Source organism: Theropithecus gelada, chromosome 9, assembly GCF_003255815.1.
Source record: "Theropithecus gelada isolate Dixy chromosome 9, Tgel_1.0, whole genome shotgun sequence".
Lineage (NCBI taxonomy): Eukaryota > Metazoa > Chordata > Mammalia > Primates > Cercopithecidae > Theropithecus > Theropithecus gelada.
In genome coordinates, this window is record NC_037677.1 from 17,507,212 (window position 1) to 17,529,998 (window position 22,787).

At 38.7% G+C, this 22,787-nt stretch overlaps 1 protein-coding gene across 4 annotated transcripts in view; it reads left to right on the plus strand.

The window, feature by feature from the left end:
* EPC1 (enhancer of polycomb homolog 1) overlaps positions 1-22,787 on the plus strand; it is a 113,402-nt gene that overhangs the window by 81,926 nt on the left and 8,689 nt on the right. For all 4 annotated transcript variants that reach the window (XM_025397244.1, XM_025397242.1, XM_025397243.1 and 1 more), the window contains exons 3-10: positions 5,823-5,968; positions 6,366-6,572; positions 6,909-7,057; positions 8,133-8,292; positions 12,124-12,300; positions 12,383-12,472; positions 12,555-12,703; positions 14,330-14,682. In XM_025397244.1, the coding sequence (XP_025253029.1) occupies positions 5,823-5,968; positions 6,366-6,572; positions 6,909-7,057; positions 8,133-8,292; positions 12,124-12,300; positions 12,383-12,472; positions 12,555-12,703; positions 14,330-14,682 (1,431 nt within the window). The remainder of the gene's footprint in view (positions 1-5,822; positions 5,969-6,365; positions 6,573-6,908; positions 7,058-8,132; positions 8,293-12,123; positions 12,301-12,382; positions 12,473-12,554; positions 12,704-14,329; positions 14,683-22,787) is intronic.

A 22,787-nucleotide genomic window follows, 5' to 3' on the forward strand; every position in this document is an offset into this window, starting at 1 on the left:
ATAATGACGATGATGATGGAGGCTTGGGGAGGGGGACATATCCAAAGAACATCTGTGTCTTAAAAGACAGTGGTGGCCAGGCACGGGGACTCAAGCCTGTAATCCCAGCACTTTGGGAGGCCAAGGTGGGCAGGCCACCTGAGGTCAGTAGTTCAAGACCAGCCCGGCCAACATGGTAAAAGCCCATCTCTACTAAAAATACAAAAATTAGCCGGGCGTGGTGGCAAGTGCCTGTAGTCCCAGCTACTTGGGAGGCTGAGGCAGGAGAATTGCTTCAACTCAGGAGGCAGAGGTTGCAGTGAGCCGAGATTGCACCGCTGCACTCCAGTCTGGGCGACAGCGTGAGATTCCATCTCAAAAAACAAAACAAAACAGCCATTATGAATGTAATGTACCCTCCTATGGCTTAGAAAATGAAAAAATAGCGTGTATAATGAAAGTGCCCACAAGCACGAGCACATGTGCACATAATAAAACAAAATAAAAATTTAACCATAGCCGAATCTGGGTAAAGAGTATGCAGGTGTCCTTGTACTGTTTTTATTTCAACACCTTGCATAAGTTTTGACTTCTAAATAAAGTTTTTTTAATGGATATATTTTTCCTAAAGTAGAACCTACGTTTTCGTTACCTCTCTGAATGGATATCCTGTCTTTGTGCTCTGATTCTGAAATATGTTCTCCTTCCCTCTGCCTGCCTCAACATCCCCTGCAGCATATTCTTCTGGTACTGCTTTCTGACAGATAAAATCTATAGCAGCAACCAGAGAACTCTATGTATGAAAGATCTTATATCTGAGATTTCAAATCTAATATTCCCATTTTCACTCCCTAAGTACATTCTAGAAGTGACCCCAAGCTCTAGCTTTTAAGCAAAGGAAACTGAAGATTTTCATTAGCTAGTCAGCGATATCTTTGTCTTAGATCTGAGGGCAGGATGTCAAATACCTATGACCCCATAGTAAATAACACCTTCACAACGGTCTTTCTGCTGCTCAGAATTGGTATCAAGAGCTTTGCAAGTAGATATTATTAATCTTGTAATTAGTGCTCCTGTTGAAACTGCTGTGACAATTTTTCTTCAACCTTGGGTAGTGTTCCTTCCTTCCTTTCAGTCAGGGAGTATATTCTGTTCCTAATCCACATTGTGTGCTGTTTCATGGATCCAGATATCCTTTCACTATTTGCTTCCTGTATTTTTTAAATGCTGTTTGAAGTTATGGACATACTCACCCAATGCACACTTAGTTTGAGTAATAAATGGCACTTGTTCCATAGACACTTACATTTCATCTCTATTACTAAACTTTAATATCTTTGTCTTAGATCTAAGGCAAGGATGTCAAATACTTCCCCCATGGTAAATATCTATTAGTAGACTCTAAATACAATGATTTGTACCAGCCTGGATTTCCTTTAAAAATAATCTAATCGGCCGGGTGCGGTGGCTTACGCCTGTAATCCCAGCACTTTGGGAGGCCAAGGCGGGCGGATCACAAGGTCAGGAGATCGAGACCATCCTGGCTAACACAGTGAAACCCTGTCTGTACTAAAAAATACAAAAAAATAGCTGGGTGTGGTGGTGGGTGCCTATAGTCCCAGCTACCCAGAAGGCTGAGGCAAGAGAATGGTGTGAACCCGGGAGGCAGAGCTTGCAATGAGCTGAGATCATTCCACTGCACTCCAGCCTGGGAGACACAGCGAGACTCCATCTCAAAAATAATAACAATCATCATCTAACCAATGTATAAGTCCTATTGTATTTTACTGAGGCTTATTTTATGTCTACATGGTAGTTATGGTATACTTTTTCCTACATCTGTGTATCACACATAATACTGTGTTTTGTTTACCTGTATGCATCTCTGGGTTTTTTCCTATCAGAATAGTTTTAAAGGAGCCAGCTTCCACAGTGTAGTTCTCATTATTGAAGAATTATAGGCCAGGTGCGGTGGCTCACGCTTGTAATCCCAGCACTTCGGGAGGCCAAGGTGGGCAGATCACCTGAGGTCAGGAGTTCAAGACCAGCCCGGTCAACATGGTGAAATCCCATCTCTACTAAAAAATACAAAAATTAGCCGGGCGTGGTGGCAGGCACGTATAATCCCAGCTACTCAGGAGGCTGAGTGAGGGAGGAATAGCACTTGAACCCGGGAGGCAGAGATTGCAGTGAGCTAAGATCACAGCATTGCACTCCAGCCTGGACAACAAGAGCGAAACTCCATCTGGAAAAAAAAAAAAAGAATTATTAACAAGCTAGGTCTCACTTTAATTGATAGAACTTAATTAGAAGAGATGACCTATTTGCCTGTTTTTCTTTAGACCCTGTTTTTTACTTTGAACACACCCAATAACATGACCCAGAAAATCTGAAGGTACTCCTAATTCTAGGAACATGATGAATATTTTACTTTTTTATTAGCTTGGGTTGAGGTGTTACTTGGAAGCTGCAGATTCAGCTACAGCTAAATTACATATTAAGGTTGTTGACTGTGGGTTTTTTGGTCAAATGAAATTCCAAGGTGGGTTTTTACATGTTAGCTTTTCTCTAGGGTTTTGGTATTGTATATGTGAACAAGATTGGGTACTCTTCCTATTTAATACCTTTTTCTTGTTTTTTTTTTTTTTGAGATGGAGTCTTGCTCTGTCGCCCAGGCTAGAGTGCAGTGGCACTATCTCAGCTCACCGCAACCTCCGCCTCCCAGGTTCAAGCAATTCTCCTGCCTCAGCTTCCCAAGTAGTTGGGATTACAGGCGCCTGCCACCGTGCCCAGCTAAATTTTGTAGTTTTAGTAGAGATAGGGTTTCACCGTGTTGGCCAGGCTGGTCTGGAACTCCTGACCTCACGATCCACCTGCCTTGGCCTCCCAAAGTGCTGGGATTACAGGCGTGAGCCACCGTGCCTGGCCCCTGTTTAAGATTTTATATGAGTTTGCACTGAATAAAAGAAAAGCCTCTTGCAGAGGCAAAAGGGCTTGGACACTCAGGTCCTTGTTAACGTCAGAGGGAAAGACCCTGAGCTCCTTGATTCGTATGATAGAAATCATCCTTTTCAGTCTTGATACAGCCTCTGATATGTTGGGTGTGACTTGTCATTGATAATATAATATCTACCAGAGCCTGTATTTTGATGCGAAGCAAAGTGATCCTTGGCAAGCTCATTTTGTTTTTATGAATAATTAAGCTTTGTGATTGTGATTTGACATGTGATACGATCTAAAGAAGAGGATGCCAAACTGTCGTGTGTAAATGAGATCCTAAAAATGAAATACAACCTTAAGAAGCAGAACATTGGCCAGGCGCGGTGGCTCATGCCTGTAATCCCAGCACTTTGGGAGGCCGGGGTGGGTGGATCATGAGTTCAGGAGTTCAAGACCAGCCAGCCTGGCCAAGATGGTGAAACCCCGTCTCTACTACAAAAAAAAAAAAAAAATTACGAAAATTAGCCAGGCGTCGTAGCAGGCTCCTGTAATCCCAGCTACTTGGGAGGCTGAGGCAGGAGAACCGCTTGAACCCGGGCGGCAGGGGTTGTAGTAAGCTGAGATCACCCCATTGCACTCCAGCCTGGGTGACAGAGAGAGACTCTGTCTCAAAAAAAAAAAAAAACAGAACGTTGAAAACATTGCTAGTTGGTTGCTATCAATTTGGCTTTCTGGATTATTTTGATCAGTGCTCTTAATTTAATAGAACTTTCTATGATGATGGAAATGTTCTGTAATCTGTGCTAATACAACACTAGCCACATATAGCTATTGTAGCGCTGTGGCGATTGTGACTGAGGAACTGAATTTTATTTAATTAATATAAATTCAGTTAGCCACACATGGCTAGTGGTTACCATATCAGACAACATAGACCTGCATTATTTTGGTTAGGAACAAAATACATCAAGTGTTTTTAATCTAACAATTTCAGTCAACTTGAGGATCTCTAAAAGCCTGTTTACATAATAATGACAAAATGAGATGATGGAAAATCATTGGAGAGCCCATGATTGCAGGTACTGTGAGTACAGAGATGTTAACGTCTAGAAATTTTTATAGTCTGAATACTTACTTATTTTAATTAGGAATGTTATTGAAATGATATAGGTCAAAATAAAAAATAAAACAGTGAAATAATACATTCAACTGTACCAGTATTTTTTTACTTCTCCAGGCCAGACACTATGTTAAGCTTTAAGCAGAGGTGGCGGTATTTGGCAGCTAAATAGTGCTCTTTGTACCTATCACAGACTTTAATGTCTGACTGGTTTTGGAGGTTATTTCCCCCCACTTTAATAGAGGTTACATTAGAATACTTTTCAGTAGAGTACTGCAAGCAGAGGTGGTATACAAGGTGAAACCTGTTACCCTCCACTTAGAGGTACAGAAATAAAGAAGGCATGCCTCTCCCTAAAGAGATCATGCATATTCTAATAGAGAGGCATGCTTAACAAGTACATTATAAAGTATGAGAAGTGGGTTCTTAGCCACTAAAAAAGATGAAAGTGGTTAGGAACTACTTCTTGAGTGGGGAACAATCAAAAAAGGATTCTAGAGGAGTGATACCAGGCTGGGTGCTAAAAAGAATAAATAAGCATTTGCCTTCTTGGTGGTCAAGCAGAAAAACAGGGATTTTTGTAAAGGCCTACAGTATCATGAAATAGCATACTGGATGAAATCAATGAAATCTGATCTTACTAGATCATAAAGAACTGATGACACTGGAGAGAATAGGAAAAAAGGGCCTTATACCATTCTAAAGATGTGGAATCTAAGGTTAGTAGAAGGAATTAAGTAAGGGAAAGATGTGAGACAAATTTTTATGTTAAAGCTGTTTAATGTTTTGCTTATCATATTCATATCAACTTAGCTTAATTTTGGTAAGTAATTAAACAACATTTGATAGTAGCAGTGGTTCTTGCCAGCAGATCTAAGATCCTCCCATTTCCATCAACATGACAGTGTTCCCATAGAGAAACAAACTTCCTAGGCAGGAATGTACTCACTGAGTGGCAGCTGCTGAAAACTCAAAATCTGAAATGCTCCACATTTCGAAACTTTTGAGCACCAGTGTGATTCCACAAGTAGAAAATTATACACCTGCCCTCATGTGATGATGGGTCACAGTCAGAACTTTGTTTCACGCACAGAATATTACATAAAATCACCATCAGGCTATGCATATAGGGTATATGTGAAAAAAGTGAATTTTGTGTTTAGACTTGAGTCCCACCCTCAAGAAATCTCATTATGTTCAAATATTCCAAAATCCAAAACACTTCTGGTCCCAAGCATTTTGAATGAGGGATTCTCAATCTGTACTGTTATTGGTAGTGACTTCTAACACTTCAGCTTTAAAGACCGCTCCCGTAGCTTTTGGTAAAGTAGTTGAATAATCTACAAAATAGGACTTAAATATTATAGAAAAAAATCTTATTTAAAAGCCTTCTCCTTTTATATTGTAAAAATTGCCTATGTGATGATTTTTGAGCTATAAAAATGGCACTTGCACATGGTTCAACCAAGTAAGTTTTAATGATTGCTTTATGTTCTTAATAATAGGCTTCTAGTTTATTTGCTTTTAGGAGTGGTTGGAGGGGGTCTCATCCGTTGTCTTTTATTACTTATATGTATATTCATAGTGAAGATAATCTTTCTTTAACTTTAAATGTGAAAGACAAATCTGTAAAAACTTAGATTGTTTGCGACTTTGAAAACAAAATCCAGAAATTCTTTCTTATTTCTTTAGAAAGTGTAGGTCTTGTTTTTATGCAGACATCTGTGAAGTTTTTGTTGGTGAATTCACACAGTAAATGATTGCATATGGTTCCTTCTGTCAGCTTTTAGTTTGGATGCTGAACAGCCAGATTATGATTTGGATTCTGAAGATGAAGTATTTGTGAATAAACTGAAAAAGAAAATGGACATCTGCCCATTGCAATTTGAGGAGATGATTGACCGCCTAGAAAAAGGCAGTGGTCAGCAGGTACAACTTCATTTGTATATAACAAGTATATACATATTCTGTGTAAAGAACTGTATTGTATAGAAAGAGTGTGAGATTGTAGGTTGGGGGTAATCAGGCAGACTTTAGAGTTAAAAAGTATGAATTCAAATCTCATCTCTGCTTGTCAGTAACCTGTGTAATCTTGAGCAATATGTTTAAATTTTTCTGTGCCTCGGTTCCCCTGGGATTGTTGTAAAGATTAAATAATGTATATAAAGCACCCTAGTTCAGTGACTGACATGGATAATGTACTCCTCAAGTTTCCCATTTGTTAATAATGTTGTAATATCGATTATTGTCCTTTAAATTTAGAAGTAAATACTGATGAACCTTGTATGTGTATTGTATGAAAATGACATAATGGTTTTACATTTAGCCAGTCAGTCTGCAGGAAGCCAAACTACTGCTAAAAGAAGATGATGAACTAATTAGAGAAGTTTATGAATATTGGATTAAAAAGAGAAAAAACTGTCGAGGGCCATCTCTTATTCCATCAGTAAAGCAAGAAAAGCGAGATGGTTCCAGCACAAATGATCCTTATGTGGCTTTTAGAAGGCGTACTGAAAAAATGCAGACTCGAAAAGTAAGTGAATTTGAAGAATTTTTTTGATAGTTATTTATATAATAATTATAGTTATGACTATCTCAATACTATAGTTTAATTTATATTCAAATATGACTTTCCAATTATAAAAAAAATACTTAAATTGAACTTAAGATTTATTATGCAGCTGTTAATGTTATATTTTAATGTTAATCCATTTAAAAATCAATACAAAATTGATTTCCTGGTGATCTGTGCTCCCTTTTATTGTCTTTAAATTCTAATTTAACCCTTCAAATATATAAATTTAATGGGTCAGTAACTATACCACTAGTTAGAAATACTTACATTAAACAAGCAACTTCACATTTGCAGAATCGCAAAAATGATGAAGCCTCTTACGAAAAAATGCTTAAGCTGCGACGAGATCTAAGTCGAGCTGTTACTATTCTAGAGATGATAAAAAGAAGAGAAAAAAGTAAAAGAGAGCTATTGCACTTAACACTGGAAATTATGGAAAAGAGGTAATGTATATTTTAATAATGTTAGAGGAAGTATAGTGCCATTAACATTTTGTATATTGAGTTAATTTATTTCCTATGCAATAATCTAATTACAGAAATATCTTTTTTTAATAATAGAGACTTTAAATTTGTGGTATACTTTTTACACTTTTACATGTTTTCCTCTATTTTCTTTAAAAGTGACTGGATTCACTTAACACTGGACTGTTAAATAGAAAAGGATAAAGAAAGAGAGGGAAAGGCCCATATATCTTACCACTCAAGCATTTGGCAAGGTACACAATGAAAACTTTAAAAAAAAAAAAAAAAAAAAACCCTGCCCTATTTCTAGTCCCTATCCCCAAAGAAAACCACTTTTAAATTTCTTGTGGTTACTTTTAGAAAAATTGCTTTTAAAGCCCAGGCAATTCTAATTAGCAGAAAGATCCATAGCACCATTTTAGGCATTACTTTCAACTTCTTCACCAAATCTTTCACCAAAATTGCTACGTTAAAATTCCAACTTTTGATTTCTTCCCCACAGTCCTCTATTTATATGCCATGATAAAGCTATAAGCCAAAAAAGTAAAAGGAAGAAACAAAAGGAATTATGTAATCTTTAATTTTAAGAGACATTGAATAGTCAAAGTTTAACTACAATCTTGCCTTAAATGTAATTGGTGTTTATAATTACATCCCAGTCAGCTAGTTATTAATGGTTATAAAGATAAATACTTACAAAATTAACTTTCCAAAATTTTCTTCTTTTTCCTGCTTTATTTAGGTATAATTGACAAATAAAAATTACATATTTTGTATGTTGATCAAAGGGTACAAACTTACAGTTATGAAATGAATAAGTTCTGGAGACCTAATGTACAGCATGGTTAATAACAATGTATTATATACTTGAAATTTGCTAAGAGTAGATCTTAAGTAATCTCACCATATATACACACAAGGTAATTATGTGAGGTGATGGATATGTTAATTAGCTTGATTGTGGTAATCATTTCACAATATAAATGTATATCAAAACATCACGTTGTATTCCTTAAATATATATAATTTTAAACTTTCATTTGTATAATTTTAGGTATAATTTGGGCGATTACAATGGAGAGATCATGTCTGAGGTTATGGCACAGAGACAGCCAATGAAACCTACTTATGCCATCCCCATCATCCCTATTACTAATAGCAGTCAATTTAAACACCAGGAAACAATGGATGTGAAGGAGTTCAAAGTTAATAAGGTGATTAATGTTTTTGTGATAATAGTATAATGGGATGGTGTTTTATCATCAGAATGAAGGTTAAAAAGAAAAATACATATAAGCTGGGCACGGTGGTTCATGCCTGTAATCCCAGCACTTCGGGAGACGGAGGTGGGTGGATAACCCGAGGTCAGGAGTTGGGGACCAGCCTGACCAACATGGTGAAACGCCATCTCTACTAAGAATACAAAAAAATTAGCCAGGCGTGGTGGCATGCGCCTGCAATCCCAGCTATTCGGGAGGCTGAGACAGGAGAATTAATTGAACCCAGGAGGTACAGGTTGCAGTGAGCCGAGATCGCACCACTGCACTACAGCCTGGGTGACAAAGCAAGATTCCATCGCAAAAAAAAAAAAGATAAATACATATAAACCCCACCTTAATGTATACTGCAATGATTGTGCCATAATATGAAGAAAAGCAGAATTTTAATCTATAATTAAAATTTTATTTTTGTTTCTCTTCCTTATAAAGGGAAGCTTTTGTTACTATATCTGATAAAAGGAAAAACACTCCTTTTACAAGTTGTAGGATTATGAAGTATTGAAATAATTCATACAAAATATGGAGAGTTAGGGAGAAAGAGATGAAATCCTCCCTGATCAGATGAGTTTTTCTTTCTTTCTTTCTTTCTTTTTTTGAGACGGAGTCTTCACCCAGGCTGGAGTGCAGTGGCACACTCTCAGCTCACTGCAACCTCCACCCCCCGAGTTTAAGCGATTCTCCTGCCTCACCTCCCCTAGTAGCTGGGACTACAGGTAGCGTGCGCCACCATGCTGGGCTAATTTTTGTAATTTTAGTAGAGATGGGATTTCGCCATGTTGGCCAGGCTGGTCTCAAACTCTTGACCTCAGGTGATCCACCCGTCTAGGCCTCCCAAAGTGCTGGGACTACAGGCGTGAGCCACCGAACCTGGCCTCAAAGTTTTTCTGTCTTTTGTGGACACAATCGTGTATAAGAAGGAATTTTGGTATCTTAATAGTTTGTAATATAATGATTTAGAAATGGAAATATTTGACAGATTAGTATCTAAACAAATCACAATTTGTGAAGAATAAAATTTGTGAGAGGAAATAAAATTAGTGAAGGGAAACCGAGGTAAATAAAGGGGAGCCGTTAATTAAGTGGCACTTTCTTGGAAAGTGTACATCTGAGGAAAAAGTACCTTATGCATTTTTTTGTATGAAATTTTTCATGACTGGGCGAGGTAATCCCAGCACTCTGGGAAGCCGAGGCGGGCGGATCGAGACCATCCTGGCTAACATGGTGAAACCCCATCTCTACTAAAAACACACAAAAATTAGCCAGGTGTGGTGACGGGTGCCTGTAGTCCCAGCTACTTCAGAGGCTTAGCAGGAGAGTGGCGTGAACCCGGGAGGCGGAGCTTGCAGTGAGCCAAGATGGCGCCACTGCATTCCAGCCTGGGCGACAGAGTGACTCCGTCTCAAAAAAAAAAAAAAAAATGTTTCTTGAAACTTTGCATCTACCATACCAGTTAATTTGAGGAATGGGCAAATTTGTCATCAGTTTTATCTCCCCTGTGTCATTTAATATCATTCTCACACAGGTGTTTTTTTTGTGTGGTAAACAGACCTTCCAGCCTGAATGTACAACCTGCCACACCAGTTTGAATGAATGATGATTTCCCCAACCTGGACTTTTTTTGGAGGGGACCGGGGGGAGGTGTTTAAAGCAGTGCCAGGAACCAGACCATTTTGTGAAAAAACATGGACTTTTTTTTTTCCCCCACTTTGTTAACATAGACATTTTGATTTTTAAAAAACGTAGGGGAGGGTGGGAGGAAGAATAGAATTATTCTCGTTACTCTCTTCAGTAATCTGGAAAGTTAGAACTGTGCCCCAAAATACTGGTTTAGTTTACTCATGTAAGTTTTTATTTAAATTTTGCATTTATCTAAATTTTATGTCCTGCATTTATAATATATTAGTTCTAAATGTATCTTTAAAGCTTAATGGGATTGTTTCCACTGTTACTGTTTTTTTTTTTTTTTTTTTGAGACGGAGTCTGGCTCTGTTGCCCAGGCTGGAGTGCAGTGGCACAATCTTGGCTCACTGCAACCTCCGCCTCCTGGGTTCAAGCAATTCTCCTGCCTCAGCCTCCCAAGTAGCTGGGATTACAGGCACCCACTACCACGCCCAACTAATTTTTGTATTTTTAGTAGACGGGGTTTCACTGTGTTAGCCAGGATGGTCTCAATCTCCTGACCTCATGATCTGCCCGCCTTGGCCTCCCAAAGTGTTGGGATTACAGGCATGAGCCACCCCACCCGGCCTCCCACTCTTAACTATTTTAATGTGGTCCCCCAATCTGAGCCCTACATGATTTTGTGAACTACTTTAGTATTATCCTTCAGTTTTCATATTTTAAGATTAATTATCCTATTCTTTGCTTTCCTCTGTAGTATGTGCCACTCACGCTTAAAAGTTACTTACTTTAGGCCAGGTGCGGCAGCTTATGCCTATAATCCCAACACTTTGGGAGGTAGACGCAGGCAGATCACTTGAGGTCAAGAGTTTGAAACCAGCCTCGCCAACATGGCGAAACCCCATCTCTACTAAAAATACAAAAAAAATTAGCCAGGTGTGGTAGCGCGAGCCTGTAATCTCAGCTACTTGGGAGGCTGAGGCAGGAAAATCACTTGAACCTGGGAGGCAGAGATTGCAATGAGCCGAGATCGCACCACTGTACTCCAGCCTAAGTGACAGAGCAAGACTCCATCTCAAAAAAAAAAAAAAAAAAAGAAAAGAAAAAAGTAATAGATAATAATGTAGTCCTCAAGCACTGCCCTAGCTGATGGTTGATGTTAATTTTTAAATAACATTTTGCATTGCCATGGCCAGCTTTTGATTTGATTATCCTGTCAAATACAACAGTAGAAATTGTAGAGTGATGCCCTATGGTTTGGGAAAGCCATGGTTTTCCCAAAAAACCATAATGTCATAAACTACATAAAACGTAACATAAATATTTAGCATATTTACATAACCGTGGTGCTTGCCATGATCTTTTTCTTTCCAACAAATAACAATTTTTGCCACTACTTTACCTTACCTATTGCCTACATATCAAATTCATACTTCTCCCAACTTTTGCCATCATCTGTAATCCATGTGTCTAACGTGCTGTGTTCCATCAGCTCAGTTACTCTTGCCTGTATATTTTATCCTGAATTTCCCCTATTTAATGATTTCATATCTTTATCCGTTAAGACTGTTCAAAATTCACCATTTCAGAAAGCTTTCATTGTTCAGCCCGCAAATCCTTACTACTCTTTATTTGTGTAACCCCTCACTCAGTATTATGGCTTTGTTTTCTACTATGTTAACAGTTTTCTGTAGTTTGCTTTCTGTATATACGAAGACATTTTCATTATTATTTGTCCTATATTTATTATTTCATGAGAATAAGGACTAGACAATCCCCTTTTAAAAAAAATTCTCTTCTAGAATTTTCATAGAAAATTAAGAAAATGAGAGGAACCAGCAGTAAATATACTAACTGCAGTTGTAGGACTTCAGAAGTTGGAGAACTTCTGTTCTCTCCTTTTATTTTAATTGAAACAAAATTGTTTGTGTGATTATGTTTAGATTGTAGGATAAATTTATGCTTTCATGGAGGCCAACTTCTCTAGACTTTACACTATAAGATGGCCAAACATAGAGTCTTGTGTCTCTTATGAATATGAATGCCCTCATTATAGCAATAAACTTCTTTTTAAAATTTTCCCCAAAACTGCAAGTGTGTTGAACATGGTTTCTGGTGTATAATTAATTCATGTCTTTGTTGCAGCAAGATAAAGCCGATCTTATCCGACCGAAACGGAAATATGAAAAGAAGCCCAAAGTCTTACCATCGTCTGCCGCTGCTACTCCCCAACAGACGAGTCCTGCTGCACTGCCAGTTTTCAATGCTAAAGATCTGAATCAGTATGACTTTCCCAGCTCAGACGAAGAACCTCTCTCCCAGGTACAAATACAATTCTCTATGAACATTGAGGAGGGATATAGGAAGTCACATATCTGACCTACTTTCTTTATTTCATTTAAAGGTTTTGTCTGGCTCTTCGGAAGCTGAGGAAGACAATGATCCTGATGGTCCTTTTGCTTTCCGTAGGAAAGCAGGCTGTCAGTACTATGCTGTAAGTTTCAGACTGTCTTTGTAAATAACAAACTGTTTACCTTTAACTGACAAAATTAAATAATTTGGATTTTTTTTTTAAGCCTCACTTAGACCAAACTGGCAACTGGCCTTGGACTAGTCCTAAAGATGGAGGATTAGGGGATGTGCGATATAGATACTGCTTAACTACTCTCACCGTACCCCAAAGGTGTATTGGATTTGCACGAAGACGGGTTGGGCGCGGTGGAAGGTAAGGTATTTCTATATTCCTAGCAGAAGGATTTTTTAGGTGTTAGGGTGATCAAATTTAACTTTTAAAGTCAGGTAATCCGTCTGAACAACTCATTAGTTCCTATTTGCTATTCTTAACTGATTTGTTGACTAAAATATTTTTGTTGCTGTACTACCTGGTTCTTACACATCCATAGCTTTTGTCATAACTCTAATGGGTCCCTAATGGACCTGCTTTTCTCCACAAGGTGGAAAACTTCAGATAAATTATCAAGGGATAGAATTGTGAGAAAAGGCAACAGATGAAGACAAGTGTAAATCCTGATTGCGCACAGTGTATTAAGTTAAAGAAACTGCAAAAAAGTTGTTTCACACTAACTAGTATAATGAGTTTAACCTGACAATGAAAAGGATCTGTGCATAACCTGATCTTGACATCCCAGTTTGTCAGGATCTAATTGTTCTTCCTTTGTTTAAACCTTGTAGAATTCCTTCCTTCATACTCTAAATGCCTTTATGCAAGAAGTTGTTTGTATAGGGACAGGAAACAAATGGCAAAACACAAACTCAAGGAATGGAGAGACGTTAATGTATAATGTGTGGGGAAAATTAAAAGGGAAAGCAAATAATGGTATCAAGGCGATTTTTCAGGAAGAAACCCAAGGGTATATTTATGATAAACCAATGGCTTATACATATATTTTTTTTTGTCTTTAACTCTTAATTGCAGAGGGTTTTTTTTATTATTTAAACATTGGTTAAGAATTATCTAGGCACTAAAATACATTTTATTTAGTCCGTTTTTTTCCATCACTATATTGACATCAGGAGCAGTGAAAATTCTCTACATTGGCTATATTTTATTCTATTACTAACATTAATCAATGTTATTTTGAATTGGAGTCATTTATAATGTTTATATAAATAACAAGAGGCCAGGCATGGTGGCTCACACCTGTAATCCCAGAACTTTGGGAGGCCAAGGTGGGTGGATCACTTGAGGTCAGGAGTTTGAGACCAGCTTGACCAACATGGGGAAACCCCATCTCCACAAAAAACACAAAAATTAGCTGGGCATGGTGGCAGGCGCCTGTAATCTCAGTTACTTGGGAGGCTGAGGCAGGAGAATCTCTTGAACCCTGGGGCGGAAGTTGCAATGAACCAAGGTCGCACAATTGCACTCCAATCTGGGTGACAGAATAAAACTCCATCTCAATCAATCAATAACATAAGAATATATCCTCTAGAGTAGTGGATCTCAAATATTTTGTCTATAAGAAATGTTAATGGTATAAAATACTATGTTTTTTGTTGCTTTTCTTCTTTTTTCGCCCTTTCCCCCCAAAAGAATGAAGTTTTTGCTTAAATATAGAATAAATGTGTTCGCAACATTTTATAAAGCGTTCATTTTGGTGCTTTGTAATGGAAGTGAAAATCTTTGGTTGAAAAACCATTTGTTAAAAGAACTTTTATTAGAAATTGAGATTGTAGCCTATAAGAACCAAATACTAAAATAATCAACTTTAAAGCTTTAAATATTCAGTATGAGTTGGCCTTTTGGCAGCTGGGGGGAAAAGGAAAAAGATTTCATATATAATCTTTGAATAGCTATTTTAAATAACTTTCTTATCTGATTTTTTAATAGGGTCTTACTGGACAGAGCTCATTCAGACTATGACAGTGTGTTTCACCATCTGGATTTGGAAATGCTTTCCTCACCACAACATTCTCCAGTCAATCAGTTTGCCAATACCTCAGAAACAAATACCTCGGACAAATCTTTCTCTAAAGACCTCAGTCAGATACTAGTCAATATCAAATCATGTAGATGGCGGCATTTTAGGCCTCGGACACCATCCCTACATGACAGTGACAATGATGAACTCTCCTGTAGAAAATTATATAGGAGTATAAACCGAACAGGAACAGCACAACCTGGGACCCAGACATGCAGTACCTCTACGCAAAGTAAAAGTAGCAGTGGTTCAGCACACTTTGGTATGTTGACTGTTATGATGTACATTTCTATAGAAATATCAGGTCCAACCATTTGCCATTCGTTTGACTGTGTGGTCTGTTACATTGATGGCTTAAAGTCCTTTTCTCTGAAACAGTTAAAAAAAAAAAAAAAGAAAAAGAAAGAAAGATCTTGGTCTAAGTATTTATTTGAATCCTGTTGCTATAGGAGTTTGTATGTATGTGTCTTCATTTAAACATACCTGCGTACAAAGATGGTTTATTTCTATTTAATATGTGACATTTGTTTCCTGGATATAGTCTGTGAACTACAAGATTTATCATATTTTTCAATAATATGAGAAGAAAATGGGCCATAAATTGTTAACTGTTTTATGTTCAGATATTTCTCTAGTTTTTACCTAGTCTTCTTTAACATAGAGACCAGCAAGTGAATATATATGCATAACCTTATATGCTGACACAGTAATTCAGAATAATTTATTAAAGATAAACTAATTTTTCAGAGAAGAACATTTTAAAGGGTTAATATTTTTGAAACGTTTCAGATAATATCTATTTGATTATTGTGGCTTTTATTTGAAATGTGTCTAAAATAAATGCTGTTTATTTAAAATATTCCTATAATCTTAGCTGTCTGTTTTAAAGCATAAGTTTGTGTTATTTGAAGCATATATATTGTAGAAATTCACTATTGAATTATGTTACTACTGATTTTTGTAAAGGTAATCTAAGGACTCTAAAGATATTTATTGTTCCCCTAATTCACCCTGTAGGATTATAGTTAAACTGCTTCATAAATATGAACATTTGCTCTGATTCTTAAAGACCTCCAGAAAATGTTCTGTAAACTAGTTTACTTGGTGGTTAAAAAATGTACAGTTGACTCCTGAACAACATGAGGGTTAGGGGCACCTCCCCATGCAGTCCAAAATTCGTGTATAACTTTTGACTCCCCAAAAACTTGACTAATAGCCTGCTCCTGACCAGAATTACCAATAACATAAACAGTCCATTAGTCTGTTAACATAAACAGTCCAAACATACATATTTTGTATGTTATATGTATTCTGTACTATATTCTTAAAACAAGCTAGGAAAAAGAACATGTTATTAAGAAATTTATAGAGCCAGGCATGGTGGCTCATGCCTGTAATCCCAGCACTTTGGGAGGCTAAAGTGGGCAGATTGCTTGACCCCAGGAGTTCAAGACTAGCCTGGGCAACATGGTGAAACCCCATCTCTACAAAATATACAAAAATTAGCTGGGTGTGGTAGTGAGCGCCTATAGTCTCAGCTACTCAGGAGACTAAGGTGGTAGGAGCCCAGAAGGTCGAGGCTGCAGTGAGCCGAGATCGTGCCACTGCATTCCAGCCTTCACAGCAAAGCAAAACCCTGTTTCAAAAAAAAAAAAAAAAAGAAATTCATAAAGGAAAGAAAATACATTACATTTACTAATCATTAAGTGTAAGTGGATCATCATAAAGGTCTTTATCCTTGTCATCTTCACATTGAGGAGAAGGAGGGGTTAGTCTTGTCATCTGAGGGGTGACAGAAGCAGAAGATAATTTACAAATAAGTGGATCCAGGCAGTTCAAACCCATGTTATTCAAGGGTCAGCTGTACTTCTGTGAAATGGAAGTCTTTCAGCTCATGAGAAAAATAATCACAATTCAGAAATCAACTGGAAGATAAAGCTATTTTAGGGCCGAATAGCTTATTTATAATCCCATTAATGTTACTGTCTTTATCACCAAAAGCCAGTTTCTCTCTACTTTTATAGTCTTAAGAATCAAAATAAAGAACTTTTCAATAAAGACTTAAATATAGTGTTAGTGTAGAGGTTTTAACAGTATAAACTTCTCATAAGTTACCCTGGTAATGAAGCTTTCTAAGCTGTAAAAAATTCTTTGAGACTTCTCAGAAAATAGGCATGTTCTGTCAATCTCTATCTTCTCCACCCCTTAAATAGAGAAGTTGAAGTGTATAACTATCCTAAATATTTAAGAATTTTATAATGCTCTTTTTTTTATGAAAAATGTTTTGCTCTACTGCTTTAAATAGGCATATTAATAACAGCTGTAAAACTTGGTTGATTTGTGTTTGCCAAGGAACATTAAAACATGAGCATTACCAAAAGCTTAGCTGAAAAGAAATAATTAGTAACCTTGTAATTTTTCTTCTTTATCATTTCTTTCCCTCATATATGCGATACAACTATTTATTTATGTATTTAAGACTGGATCTTTCTCTGTCAGCCAGACTGGAGTACAGTGGCACAGTCATGGCTCACTGCAGCCTCAACTTCCCAAGCTTAAGCGATCCTCCCACCTCAGCCTCCTGGGTAGCTAGGACTGCAGGCATATGCCACCATGGCTGGCTAATTTTTTGTAAGAGACAGGGTCTCTCTGTGTTGCCCAGGCTGATCTCAAACTCCTGGCCTCAAGTGATCCTCCTGCCTTGGCCTCCCAAAGTGCTAGGGTTTCAGGGGTGAGCCACTGCACCCAGCCTTGATACTACTTTTTAAAAATGAGTTTATCTATTTTTTTTCCTATTGTCTTAATTATTTTCAATTTCTCCTTAAACTTTGCTAGATCTTGTAATACTTAGAGGATAGATACCTACAGACTACTGTAGGATGACACTATTCATTTATATTTGTGAATATTACAGAGACCTAAAGCTTTTCTCTGCATACTCTATAGAGTATATTGCAGTGCACCCATATGATAAGTGCATTTCACTTAATCCAACTCCAGACCCCTGAAGGAAAAAAAAGAAAATTTAGGCCAGGCGTGATGGCTCATGCCTGTAATCCCAATACTTTGGGAGGCTGAGGCGGGCAGATCACCTGAGGTCAGGAGTTCCAGACTAGCCTGGCTAATATGACGAAACCCGGTCTCTACTAAAAATACAAAAATTAGCGGGGCATGATGGCGGGTGTCTGTAATCCCAGCTACTCAGGAGGCTGAGGCAGGGAGAATAGCTTGAACTTGGGAGTCAGAGGTTGCAGTGAGCTGAGATTATGCCATTGCATTCCAGCCTGGGCGACAGAGCGAAACTCCATCTCAAAAAAAAAAAAGAAAAAAGAAAATGTAGCAGCTCAAATGTTATACAGAATTCTAAATACAATTTACTGAAAGAATATATTCTCCAGAGTGAGCCTGGAGTAGGGGAAGTTGAATGTGTTGCTTCTCTTACAGCATGAGTGCCTGCATTGCCACTTTATTCATAGGTTAAGCATCTTACCTCATTCAGTAGTAATTGTGATTTTAAAGATAATTTTTAATTTTCATACGGCATGGCCCCCACATACAAACCAGACTACTTCCTCTGGCAGTTAACCAAAGAAACTCTGATGTAGTCTGATGCCAGCAGAAAAACTGGCAGCGTTGGGCTTATTAAAAGAGAAGAGTCGGGCCAGGCACGGTAGGTCATGCTTGTAATCCCAGCACTTTGGGAGGCCGAGGCGGGCAGATCGCCTGAGATCACCTGAGGTCAGGAGTTCAAGACCAGCCTGGCCAACATGGCAAAACCCGTCTCTATTAAAAATACAAAAATTGGCCAGGCGCGGTGGCTCACGCCTGTAATCCCAGCACTTTGGGAGGCCAAGACGGGCGGATCACAAGGTCAGGAGATCGAGACCATCCTGGCTAACATGATGAAACTCCGTCTCTACTAAAAAAACAAAGAAAATTAGCCGAGCGTGGTGGCAGGCGCCTGTAGCCTCCCAAGTAGCTGCTGGGGAGGCTGAGGCAGGAGAATGGCGTGAACCCGGGAGGCGGAGCTTGCAGTGAGCCGAGGTGGCGCCTCTGCACTCCAGCCTGGGCGACAGAGCAAGACTCCATCTCAAAAAAAAAAAAGGAAAAAAAAAATACAAAAATTAGCCAGACGTGGTGGTGGGTGCCTATAATTCCAGCTACTCAGGAGGCTGAGGCAGGAAGATCGCTTGAACCCAGGAGGTGGAGGTTGCAGTGAGACAACATCACGCCACTGCACTCCAGCCTGGGTGACAGGGCAAGACTCCGTCTCAAAATAAATAAATAATAAAAATTATGCATGAAACAGAGTATTGACTGCGTTTTGACTATGGCCCATCACATGAGGCCAGGTGTAGAATTTTCCACTTGTAGTATCAGGTCAATGCAGAAAAAGTTTTGGTTCTTGGAGCATTTCAGATTTCTGACTTTCATATTAGAGATTGCTCAACTTTTTTATGACTTTGGAAGTTAACTATTTTGTAAAATACAAGTCACCTGATAAGCTTTGCTGCTATTTAAGCCAAATATATGAGTTATAATATAGCCATTTCTGAATATTCAATCATTGTTTTTTTTGTTTGTCTTGTTTTTGAGACGGAGTCTTGCTCTGTTGCCCAGGCTAGAATACAGTGGCATGATCTCAGCTCACTGCAACCTCCACCTCCCAGGTTCAAGCATTTCTCTGCCTCAGCCTCCCAAGTAGCTGGGATTACAGGCACCCACCACCATGCCTGTTTTTGTATTTTTAGTAGAAACAGGGTTTCACCATCTTGGCCAGGCTGGTCTTGAACTCCTGACCTCATGATCCACCCATCTCGGCCTCCCAGAGTGCTGGGATTACAGGCGTCAGCCACCGTGCCTGGCCTTTTTTTCGAGACACAGTTTCACTCTGTCTCCCAGGTTAGAGTGCCATGGCATGATCTCACTCACTGCAACCTCTGCCCGCTGGCTTCAAGTGATTCTCATGCCTCGGCCTCTCAAATAGCTGGGATTACAGGTGCGCACCACCACACCCAGCTAATTTTTGTATTATTAGTAGACGTGGGGTTTCACTATGTTGGCCAGGCTGGTCTTGAACTCTTGACCTCAAGTGATCCGCCCACCTTGGCCTCCCAAAGTGCTGGGAGTTTTAAGTTAAATCGGAAATTCTAAATGAAGATAATAGAAGTCCATTTTAGTAAAGTGCATGAGCTTTAATATGCTCATTTTATAGTCTGTTTCAGCTACTCAGAATCTTTTTTACTTTCCTTCCCACTCTTGACTATTTTGCATATTTATATAGCCTGAGCAGTCAGGTATTAAGCTTCCTAATACCCGAGTATTGTGTGAGTTAGGTGTGTTGAGTGCTTGGTCCTCTGGATACCATGCAGCAGGATAGCACAGTGGTAAGGAACTGGGAAAGACCATATGTGTATATGGAATTTTGGGGGCTAGGTTTTAGTACTTAAGGATAAATTGTATATTTTTAATAATCTTCAGTTAATAGGTGATTTTGGACAGTTTCCAAATACAGTTTTGTTTTTTGTTTTTTGTTTTTAACTCACAAAAGCACCTTGGGAAGTTGAGTGTTCAGTGACTGAGTATTCATTTGCATAAGGACTCTTATGTAAGAGTCCTTATATAATTCAGAAAGACTGGAAACAGAAAGTGATTTTTAAGCTAGTGAATTCCTAATTTCCAGTAAAATTTCACCAGCATTCTGAATTATTTTTCTAAGCTTTCATATCTGCAGTAAAGATTTGGTTTATTTTTATAAATGAATAGGAGATACGTGGTTAGAATGATACGTTCCAAGTCTTAATATCTATAACTTAGTGCAATTTAGTTTGTAACATAACATTTTAATCTTACTGTGGAAAAGGAACTCTAGATTTGAGCACTGAATATTTTGTAAGGTTTTGTGAATCTGCAGGACCTTGACTTTATTCAAATGTGTTCCAAAATTCAGAATTTTTGTTTCTTTTTTTTTTTTTTTTTGAGACAGAGTCTTGCTCTGTCGCCCAGGCTGGAGTGCAGTGGCACAATCTCGGCTCACTGCAACCTCCGCCTCCTGGGTTCAGCAATTCTCCCGCCTCAGCCTCCCGAGTAGCTGGGACTACAGGTGCGCACCACTACACCTGGCTAATTTTTGTATTTTTTTTAGTAGAGATGGGGTTTTACCATATTGGCCAGGCTGGTCTCAAACTCCTGACCTTGTGAGCGTCCGTGCCCAGCCTCAGAACTTTTTTGCTATAGAAGGTGGATTATTACATAACATCTGTAGCAGAGTCAGGAGTAGCACCTGTAGTAAAATACATTAATAGTTCTATACTCATATAATAAAGTGCAAGAATATTCACACTAAGAGGAATATTTGACTGCAGATAATCTCATGTTCAATCATTCATAGCCAGATGAGGTCAGGTCTGGTCATAGTTTGCCAACAAATGAATTACAACAAACTTTGGTTTTCAAATTAGATTTCTAGATGGCTGATAAGGGCTCGTGAATCCTGTCAACTCAGTCTCATTAATTTAGGAGATCATACTTTAATAACTGCCTGAAGAATCATTTTGCTTTATATTTCTTTAAAGTTATCTTTTGTTTTATATTAAAATAATGTTTGGCCTGTGTACTAAAAGAAATTTCTAATTCAGGGTCTTTAGGCATTTGGGGTTACTTTTGGTTTTATTAAAAACAAAGTATACATTTTGAGGGGCTGGGTGCTGTGGTTCACGCCTGTAATCACAGCAGTTTGGGAGGCCGAGGCAGGTGGATCAGGAGTTCAAGACCAGCCTGGCAAACATAGCGAAAACTCCATCTCTACTAAAAATACAAAAACTATCCTGGTGTAGTGGCACACACCTGTAATCCCAGCTACATGAGAGGCTGAGGCAGGAGAATCGCTTGAACCCGGGAGGCCTGGGCAACAGAGTGAGACTCCCTCCCCCCCTGCAAAAAAAGTGTACATTTTGGTAATCTAAACTCCATCTTTCACGGCTGAATGTTTCCTTAGCACCCATCACTTTCCCCTCAGCTTCTCTCCTTTGATCATCTCCGTTGATGACCTTTAGCTATAAGAGTACAGTGCACAGAGCAGCAGTCTGAGCTATAGGCTGTCCAGCTGCTGGTGCACGTACCATGACTTCCCTGTAGTACAAGTGGACTCAGAGTCTTAGGCTGCGTGCAGTGGCTCACGCCTGCAATCCCAGCACTTTGGGAGGCCAAAGCAAGGGTGGATTGCTTGAGCCTAAGGAGTTCAAGACCAGCCTGAGCAACATGGTGAAACCCCCATCTCTACAAAAAATACAAAAATTAGCCAGGCATAGTGGTGTTCGCCTATAGTCCCAGCTAGAGCTACTTGGGAGGCTGAAGTGGGAGGACCAGTTGAGCCCAGGAGGTCGAGGCTGCAGTGAGCCCATATCACACCACTGCACTCCAGCTCAGGCAACAGAGTGAGACCCGTCTCAAAAAAAATTCTGCCCCAGAGAATTGGTTACTTAGAAGCTACCAAAACAAAGGTAGTTTCTACTTCTGCCTAAGTATTTCTAGTGAAGGTAAATTCAACAACTTTCTAGATCGAGTTATTTGAGGAGCTTGGTTAGCACATTTGTCTATGTATTGAACCAAAAACTGCCTTCTTAAATTTAAAGTTGCAGGTCCCTGGTTTGCTCATGGAAACATACCGAGTGAGTTTGCTCCCCCTCCGGCATCATGATGGCCTTCACACAGTTGAAGTTCTATCATGCTTCCTTTCCTAGTCCCATTCCTGTTTAAATATTTGGAGCTTTTAATCCCGTCCCACACATAGGATTCTCCCTGCATAGACCCTTGTTTGTCAGGTGCTCTAGGTATGAGGGCTTTTTAAGCACTTGATTCATACTGTTGGTACATCAGAAGTTAGATTTCTTATAAATATTAAATCCAAGAATTTTTGTCTATTTTTCAATTTAAAATCTCATTGCTTTGGGGTTCTCTTTTCCTTCCACTGCTACATCTGTGTGACCTCAGAAGTTTCTTCATCTCTAGGTGAGGTTGTAGGATTTCTTCCTACAACCTCCAAGAGTCCTTCCTGACCTCAAAACTTTCTGGTTTTGTGTAAGGATTCTGACTCTAGATTGGGTCCTCTGTCAGCAACAACCATCTTGCCCACCTTTGTGTGAATTACAAACTTGATTCCCACACCATATCAAGAGGTAAACATATAACCTAAAGATGTTCTACCTTGATATCTCAATCCATTCATAGACATTTAGAGAGGGTGAGGGTGGTCATTTTTGTCTTATTTCCATTTAGCATTTGGTTAGACTTTCAGGTTATAATGGTATCATGACCTGAGGTCATCTCAGGATAAAGACCTGGAAACTTTTTCTGGATAAATAATGT